Source organism: Schistocerca serialis, chromosome 1 (genome assembly GCF_023864345.2).
Source record: "Schistocerca serialis cubense isolate TAMUIC-IGC-003099 chromosome 1, iqSchSeri2.2, whole genome shotgun sequence".
Taxonomy (NCBI): Eukaryota; Metazoa; Arthropoda; class Insecta; order Orthoptera; family Acrididae; genus Schistocerca; species Schistocerca serialis.
Window position 1 is genome coordinate 1234569286 of NC_064638.1, and position 10016 is coordinate 1234579301.

General features: G+C 40.4%; 1 protein-coding gene across 2 annotated transcripts in view; it reads right to left on the bottom strand.

Annotated features, from left to right (window-relative positions):
• The window catches only part of LOC126419177 (uncharacterized), a 291871-nt gene extending 284506 nt beyond the window's left edge, over nt 1-7365 (bottom strand). The window contains exon 1 of one of the 2 annotated variants that reach the window (XM_050086310.1): nt 7141-7365. In XM_050086310.1, coding sequence (XP_049942267.1) covers nt 7141-7252 — 112 coding nt within the window. In that variant the 5' untranslated portion in view covers nt 7253-7365. The remainder of the gene's footprint in view (nt 1-7140) is intronic. The other variant, XM_050086319.1, reaches the window with a different exon arrangement.
• Between the last annotated feature and the right edge of the window lie 2651 nt (nt 7366-10016).

The following is a 10016-nucleotide window of genomic DNA, read 5'->3' on the forward strand; positions in this document are numbered from 1 at the left end:
AAGTTTAGGTTGGTTGGTTGGTTTGGGGAAGGAGACCAGACAGCATGGTCATCGGTCTCATCGGATTAGGGAAGGATGGGGAAGGAAGTCGGCCGTGCCCTTTCAGAGGAACCATCCCGGCATTTGCCTGGAGTGATTTAGGGAAATCACGGAAAACCTAAATCACGATGGGCGGACGCGGGATTGAACCGTCGTCCTTCCGAATGAGAGTCCAGTGTCTAACCACTGCGCCACCTCGCTCGGTCCTTGAAAGTTAAAAAAAAAAAAAAAAAAAAAAAAAAAGATGTTTTAAAATAATACCTGTCCAACTTAAAAGTGGATGTTCTTCTTTACAGAGAATATAGTACTACATGGTACTAACCACAGAAAAAAAAATCATAATTATATGAATTGGCATTTTTGAAAAAAAATTTTTTTTCATAAATTAAAAAAAATGTTCAGAAAGCTATAGTAAAAGAACATTGACCGGTAAGTCCAAATGGAGGATTCTGTTGTAACCACAAAGCAATTATCTTTTAAATAAAAAAACTCTAACAAACTCTAACAAAATATCTAGAACTGTTACAGAGATACAGCATTTTAAAAATTTTTCCAAAATTCACATCTTCCAAATGGTGTTCGCAGTGTCATCTTTGGGGGCCTGTATCTCGGGGCAGGAATTTTTTTGGAGAAAACAAAAAAGTACATGTTACTTACGCTTGAATTTTAACGTATGCTAAATTCAATAACATCCGAGACTATGAAGGTAACCCCCCTGCCTGAAGTGATACACTTTACACCAGGAAGAGTTTGCGGCGATTTATTACTGAGTCATTTTAATGTTGGTATTTATGAGCAATAGATTCATTTTTGGGCTTGGAAATATTAGTGTGGTGTGCTGTTTATGGTTTGAGATTTAATTTTAAGTTCTGTTTTTACTTAGTATGGATATGAAAATGAAGTTCTCGAGTAGGTCTCTGCATGCGACATGGGAGACAATATGTTGACCAAGATCAAATTTCTGCTGTCATTTGGCTTAACTGCTGGGTATGTGAAGTACAATGTTTGTGGAGAAGATACAAGACTGACCAAAGTTATTTCATCTCAGACCAGGTAAACTGTATACGTAGCATTGTTGTCAGGACAATGTACAGCACTCTATACAGAGAGATTCCTAGTTTGAGGTGTATAGGCTGGTGTTTTGAGAGATTGTGTTGATGATATTTTATTTATTTTATTTTTGCTATTACATGTTTAAGTGTCTGCTGACAATGGTTGTTATATGGTTTTTTTTGTTTTTTTTTTTTAATCGGCATGCCTGTAATACTGCAATCGTAAGTCATGGCTTATAATTAAAATATCCACGGGTATGCTGCCGGTCTATAGTGTCCAACGGGCACAATATTTCGGCGATCATACATGTCGCCATCATCAGGTGAACTGACGGACTGAGCTCCTGTGAACGTGCCGGCACGGAGATCCGTACGCTATGGCTGCTCAGAGGGAACTGGGTTCGGTAGTGACGGCGGCGGATTAAATACCCTCCGCCCGCGGCGCGCTCCCTCCGCCGTCCGCGCCACGGTCGCGCGGTGGAACAGATTGCGACAGCGTCTGAGATGACGTCGGTGTGATGGCTCTGTCCGCCGTGGTCGTCACAACTATACGTTTGCTCGATTTACTCTTGATTAACCCGATCGCTGGTTCCCAAGCCTTGCTAAGATTATAGCCACGGTCACGGTTTTTGAGGTCGTCATTGGTGCGAATTTCGATGGCCTCTCTAACAACGCTGTCCCAGTATCTCGACGTCTGTACCAGAATCCTCGTGCGGTCATACTCCATGGCGTGATTTTCCGACAAACAATGTTCAGCGACCGCCGACTTGCTCGGATACATCAGTCGAGTGTGCCTCTGGTGTTCACGGCATAGATCCTCGATGGTACGCATCGTCTGACCAATATACGACTTGCCACATTGACACGGAATCTGGTACACGCCGGCCTTCCTCAAACCGAGGTCATCTTTGGCGCTCCCCACCAGTGCACGAGTTTTATTTGGAGGACAAAACACAGTTCCGACCCGGTGTATTCGTATTTGTACATGGAGAACTTCGAGGAGGAAGCCCTGTCGTCATCCGTATGGAAACCTATTTGCTTTTTCCGTTACGTGGACGATACGTTCGTCATCTGGCCACATGGTATGGATAAACTCCTTGACTTCCTTACACATCTAAACTCCATACACCCCAACATCAAATTCGCTATGGAGACTGAAACGGAGGGTAAATTACCTTTCCTTGACGTCTTGGTCAAGAGAAGCGCTGACGGCACCCCAGGTCATGGGGTGTATCGGAAGACTACGCACACTGATCTGTATTTGCACGCAGACAGCTGCCACCACCCTTCACAGAGGAATGGGGTACTTAAAACTCTAGTACATAGGGCGCGCACTATCTCTGACGCAGAGAGTCTACCCCAGGAATTGGAACATCTGAGAACTGTATTTCGAAAAAATGGGTACTCAGAGTGGCAGATTCAACGTGCTCTCCGCCCAACCACTGCAGCACAACCTGTTGAGATGGATGAAGTCACGAGGGAGGAGGTAGGCACTGCATTTATTCCATACACAGGCGCACTCTCGGGGAAAATCGCCCGCATTCTGAAGAAACACCGGGTCGGAACTGTGTTTTGTCCTCCAAATAAAACTCGTGCACTGGTGGGGAGCGCCAAAGATGACCTCGGTTTGAGGAAGGCCGGCGTGTACCAGATTCCGTGTCAATGTGGCAAGTCGTACATTGGTCAGACGATGCGTACCGTCGAGGATCGATGCCGTGAACACCAGAGGCACACTCGACTGATGTATCCGAGCAAGTCGGCGGTCGCTGAACATTGTTTGTCGGAAAATCACGCCATGGAGTATGACCGCACGAGGATTCTGGTACAGACGTCGAGATACTGGGACAGCGTTGTTAGAGAGGCCATCGAAATTCGCACCAATGACGACCTCATAAACCGTGACTGTGGCTATAATCTTAGCAAGGCTTGGGAACCAGCGATCGGGTTAATCAAGAGTAAATCGAGCAAACATATAGTTGTGACGACCACGGCGGTCTTTGGTCACTTACCAAATAGTATCAAAAGTCTGACAGATAACCAACAAGTATTTAAGAAGAAATTAAAAGAATTTCTGAATGACAACTCCTTCTACTCCATAGAGGAATTTTTAGATATAAATTAAGAAAAAAATAAATAAAATAAAAAAATAAAAAATAAAGAAAAACAAAAAAATGAAGTTGTTATATTAACTTAAGTATGTTGTTAAATTAACCTAATTATGTCATGTATTGGAAAATTCGACTCGTTCCACATCATTACGAAATATCGTATTCATGATCCATGGAACTAGTATTAATCTAATCTAATCTAGAGCCATCACACCGACGTCATCTCAGACGCCGTCGCAATCTGTTCCACCGAGCGACCGTGGCGCGGGGCGCGGACGGCGGAGGGAGCGCGCCGCGGGCGGAGGGTATTTAAATCGGCCGCCGTCGCGACGGAACCCAGTTCCCTCTGAGCAGCCATAGCGTACGGATCTCCGTGCCGGCACGTTCACAGGAGCTCAGTCCGTCAGCTCACCTGATGATGGCGACATGTATGATCGCCGAAATATTGTGCCCGTTGGACACTATACACCGGCAGCATACCCGTGGATATTTTGATTATCAAATACGCCGGGAGAAACTTAAGAATCACATGGCTTATAATTAATTGTGTTCTTACAATGGATGTCAAACACAACAAGCACCAGTTGGCTTTATTCAATGTACTTAATCAGCATCTGATGTAACAAGTAAGTACCCTTATATCATAGATCTTTTAGCTACAGTTGTCACTTTGATTTAAAACAGTTTTCTAATCATTAATGTAATTTTGAGGGTCAATTACATCTTCTGAAGAAAACAATTTTAAAATTGTCTAAACCTAGGTCAATGGTTCAAATAGACCTTTATTTGCGACTCCTTAAAAAAAAAAAAAACTCACCAAGTTTGCTATCCCACAGTTGCTGATGTTGCAGCCATGTTTAAGGTTTTATTTTTATTGTAGTATGTATAGTATGTTTATGGGCATAATTGTGTTTCTTATGCATCAAAATTGGTGTTAATGCAATTTTTAATGAATTTTGGGTTGTGTTGTTAGTTGTTGGTAACTATGCTAGACTGTGATTAGTATGGGGTGATCAAAATGTTTGTATTTCAGGGCATTGCTGTAGCATGGCTCCAGTGGTGGTATATAAGCACTGACAAGTAAGCGATTGTGAAAACACGAACTATGTTGATGTTATTACCAAATGCATCCAAACACGGCCAACATGCTGTTATTCTTTTCCTGGCTCCCAAAGGGCAAACACCAGCAGACATCCTTTGGAAAATGTATATGGGGCAGTAAGTCTGTCAATAACCATTGCAGTGAAATGGTGTGCCCAGTTCTGTGCTGGTCGTGATTCGACACAATATGTCGGTTGATCATGGAGGTCAGCCTCATCCATTACAGATGATACCAGCTCTAGGGTGGGACACTCGAGCACCCAACCTATGAGCCTGATCCCTCCCCATGCAATTATCACACCTTGAGTCCCTTAAAAAAGGCCATGAAAGGTCAATGATTCCTGTTGGAGGAGGAGGGTGTGCAGCAGGCACTTGCGGACTTCTTTATGCAGTAGGACAAGGTTTTTCACCAAATGGGTATCTTCAACCTGGTATGTCGATTGGATGATTGCCGCAAAGATCATAGTGATCTTGCCTGATTCACATACCATTTCTGCGCGGAACAGCCCTTGAATGGAAACTTTTTTTATCATCCCTTACAGGTATTGTGATTCTTGGTGAAGTTAGGCTTTTTGATATCAGTTATATGGGCACGTTTTGGCTTTGTGTTACTACATACTCATAGGTCAAGTGAAGTGTTAGATACAAGTTTTGTCAAGATGTATTTGGTTTTGTATATTTTATTTGAGCTATGTAGGTCAAGTGAGATTTCTCATACCATTCTTTTTCTAGGTCCCCTCAGTGTAGCTTTGTTGACTGCTGAGGATTTTGTTTGCTTGATTTTTGGGTCAGTATTTCTTTTGGTATGTCTTGATCATTAGGATTGTCATATCTTTAGATCCCCCCCCCCCCCCCCCCAGCACCCCTAGTTCCCATAGATGTCCTGTTTGTTTCATATTATTTCTGCATCTAAATATTTTTCATATTATCTGTGTCTGTCTCCATGTGTAATGAATGAAGTCATGGCTGCCCCGTTGTGTAAGCTTGAAATAGTGACATCCACCACCTTGATAACATCACAGGTCAAAACTGACAGGTGATGCCCCAATCTTCGGTTATGCTGGTGAGTATAGGATATCAACAATAACAGGCAGTAAGGGCAATGTAGTAGTAGCTCTAATAATGACTGAGAAAATAGGATTTTGCAAGAGCTATTATCAACTCCATTGAAAACATGCTGTCGAAGACAAGACAGAGACAAGCCAACACTCATCATACAACTAAAAGTTTATACAGCCTAAGTCAAATACCCTGAAGATGACCAAGTGACTAAAAGAAGATACGATGCAATAGAAGAACTTATTTACAGTGTTAAGGAAGGGAAAACTGACTTGCAATGGAGGACCAGAAATCAACAGAAAGAAAAGTAAGTGAAATCAAAGTAGCAGAGAATGGACTGAGAGAAAGGAATGAAAGGGGAAGCTGTCTGGCAGGATTTTGCAGAAAGCACAAGACATTTCTGGCAACAGATGTAGGCTCTGACCGTAATTTGTTGGTTAATAACTGTATATTAAAACTGAGTAAACTGTAGAAAGGTAGGAAATTAGGCAAAAGAGGCCTAAATAAATTGAAAGAACCACTGATTGTGGAGAATTTCAAAGGGAGCATTAGCCAATGATTAAGTGAAACAGAGGAAAGGTATACAATAGAAAAGGAATCAGTAGTTCTGAGAGAGGCACTAGAGAAGGCTGCAGATGATCAAACAGGCCAAAAGACACACTAAGTGGAAATCCCTGAATAACATATGACATATTGAAATTAATGGAAGAAAGGACAAAATATATAAAATGTAGCAAGTGAAACAGGCAAATGGGAAGACATGAAAAGCCGTAGAAAGATGCACTATTATGGGAAAGATAAATGCTGCCTATAGAAAAATTAAAGAAACTTTAGGAGAAAAAAAGTAGAAGCTGTATATCAAAAGCTCAGTGTGACAAAACTACGAATAGCTACTTCAAAAGATGCCACCTAGAGTGGACAACATTCTCTCTGAATTATTGAGATCTGTGGGATTAACTAATTACGACTCAACTATTCCATACGATATGAGAGATATCTGTTGCAGAAGAAATAGCAAACTTCAAAAAATAATTAAAATTTCGAGTTCAAAAGAAAGCAAGTGTGAACAAGTGAGAGTATTATAAAACCTTCCATTTACTAAATACTGACACGAATCACTTACAGAGGAATGGAAAAACTTATAGAAGGCAATCTCATGGTAGATCCGTGAAAGTATTTTTCTTTTTCTGACATGCTTCACGTGCTTCCAAAAACGCTCACTGGATCTACAGAATAAGGTAGAATATATGCAATTTAGCAATTTAACAAGGGAATGAAAAGTGTAATCAACGTTAAAAACATTATGGTACAATTGGTGAAGTGGAATGTATGCCACTGGACCATCAATGATCGAAGTAAATGAAATGAAACACACAAATGCTGATGTTTAAAGAACGATGGTGAATTAACACTGGCAAATTATTTTACGTGGTCAAATCTTGAATGAACATCAAAATACGCAAACAAATAGTTATAATTAAATTACATATTGATGGTCATTAATAAAATTACTTCGAAAATTATCTTAAAGTATACAACATAAAGTAACTGAGTGTTATTGTATAGAAGCGCACTGAATAAACAAGCCACCGTAGTTACTATACAGTCAACCTACAACTCGTTGGCTAACGCTTCTGTGCCTTAATGAACTAACCAGCTGTGCCAGGTAGTCCAAAGTTACAAATTACTTTATTTCCAATATTCTAAGTTCTAGATAAAGGCCTGTCAACACGAATAATTCAGTGCAAATACCCTTCCGTCTGGTTATCTGAAAAACTTACTTTCATACTGCTGCTTTCTGTAGGGTTGAATTACACGCGCCGGTAGTAATTTTGTATAAGCAATACGCTCGTGGAGACGTGATGCTGCTCTTAAGACACAGAGGCTCATCATGGCAAGATAAAATAAGTAATTTAAATGTACATAAATGCCATAAGACTACTTCAAATTTCAAAGTCGCAACCAAACAATAACAATACCACAGACTGTCTTATAACAACATTAACTGCGATAGGGCATTGTTGGGATAATATCTTTGGTCTCCATAAATACAGGTGTTTAGTCCTTGCAAACGCTCAATTATCTCTCAAAACGATGCATATCTCCACTAACCACGATCCCTTGTGAGTAGGACTGCAACAAGGAGATAAGAGGTTCGTTAGAGAAGTGGGCAGTGACTGACGCCCACACATACAGCTGAAGTCGCGCATGAACAACGGCTTCTCCCGCCTCTGGCTACTTGTGGTATACCTGTTAGCGTTGTCAGCTGCAAGCAGCAAGATGCTACCCGGAAAATTTTTTCTAGCGCGCCCAGGCTACCATATTCGCGCATGAGAGAAGCAGTCAGAGCTGAAAGCGGGGATAGTCTCCACTTGACACGTGTTTAAGTTTCGCAAAATTGCTGTTTTCACTTCATTTACAGCTCTCGCGTCAAATGAAAGCAACAAGGATTTCTGTGGCTGGGAGCTATCAAGAGAATCAAAATACATTTACAGACTCACGGAAGACTAAAATAGTTATTAGCTTCTGTTTTCTGATTTCATTTCCTCGTTATTGCAAACCAAGCGTTTTACATTAATCGTCTTGAACAAAAATTAAGTTAATTTTTGTTGGTTTACCAAAGAAATCTGGCTTTTATGAATCTTTTCCTCAGAGGCAGTCAGTTTCTTTGAAACAAAGTGTTTTATTCCGCGCTATTGGCTAGTTTCAACTGTTCTATCAATTTCAGTTGTACATTTTCATTTTCTGGCATGTATGGCATTGAAGCATAATAAAGAACCAAATATGAGATAATGCTATACTGGCGTCCCGAAAACAATATGAAGAGCTTGACACAAGTTATATCAATGGAAATCTGGATACACGAATGTGCTCTTTAAGCTGAAGATTTGCGAAATTACTATACTCTTAGAGTATTCTGTAATATCCTGTTTCTTTTATGACGTACTGTAAGATTTCTAAATCCTACACATATACGCACATAGTTAAATGTTCAGTTCAAGATGACTAAGCAGGCAAATCTGGTGAGTAGTAGTGAATATAATACTTTGTTTGAAATATAGAGATAGCTTTAGCAGAATTTTACAAATCTGCGTTCCCTAAAACCACTGTTTTTCGATAACAAATCATGTTCCAACATTACCTCCTCTAGGCTTGACATTATTTCTTAATTTGTGTTGTGTGCGTCTAAAATTAACAGGATGCCATTCTGTAGTCAGTTATCGTGGAGGTAAACAAAAGAAATGAGTTGTCATTACGTCACAAACTTGAAGCCGAAATGAACCATCTTAAGTAGCCTAAACATTAGGTTCACCACATTCATACCTCCATGGTTCACCGTGGTGATACTACTGCACGACGTCACTCTGACATGCCCATGTCCAGCTTTGACGTGTTGGCTACTTTGATTGTGTGGAGAATTAGTTGTTTCATCAAAAATGTCAGCTTGTACTGTTTATGGATGTACTAATCGATCTGATCTTAATAGAAACTTTAAAAGAATCACATGTTATTTATAAGTGGAGCTATTCAAGAAATATTTTCTTCTGTATATATCAATTATGGTTGCACAGTTTAGTTATGTTGTAGTGGTTTTGCTTCCATCATTTGACTTTAGCTTTGCCTTACTTTCCTCAGGGTCCATTCTTTCTCTCCTTGCCTGTTTTTTTCATTGCCTTTCAAATCGCAAACGCTCAGACAACCGAGCCACACTTTCTCAATGGTGTCATCCCCACACAACACACGGCTACGTAACCATGTTGATTGCTGGGCAGCATCTAACGCCCTAAATTCCTCCCGCCGATTATTATTATTCATTATCCACATGTCCAACACTTTTAAAAAAGATTCTGACTAGAACTGCAGGAGATATCGGTCATGTGTGTGTGAGTTTTGTGTGCAGGATTGTAAGAACCTGTATGTGTGCTTCGTTTCGTTTCTGAGGAAGGTTTTGGCTGAAAACGTTTGTGAACACTCTTTTCATCGTGCCTGCCTGCTGCTTGGCATGTGAGTAGCGATCTATCCTTTTCACACTATATTTATTCCCTCGTGATCTTTGTTGTAAATAATTCACTGCACTTCAACAAGAACAATGATGTATAACTACAATATTAGAAGAAAAAAATTACATTCACTACGCCACATTAAGATTGTAGCACAAAAAGCGTTTCACAATGTTTCAGACAAAAGTTTGATCACTTACTCATTGGTGTAAAGTGCCTGGCAGACAGCAAAATAAAATTTGAAACTAAAGAGAAAACTAACTAAACAAACAGTTTTTTGCCTTGTTACACAAATTTTATTACGTATGCTGTTTGAGTTGACGCAGGTGAATAAGAAATAGTGAGTAAAACACATTTAGTGCCAATAACTGTATTTGCACTCCCAGGTAAAATACATCGAACACAACAACCAAGGAACATTTAATTACATATGTAAAACTCAGAGTGTACAATAGCACCAGGGAGGTCTATTATATTCCACATGATGCACTTTCCCGCCGTTTCACACGAAATATATTGTTCACACAATTCCAACAACCCCCCCCCCCCCCCCCTTTGAGCATATATTTTGTGGCATGCCTTCACGAGATAAACCAAATAGTCCCACAGTCTTTTCAAACGTCTCTTCTCCAAGTGTTTGGCAGAAGGTCAGCCAA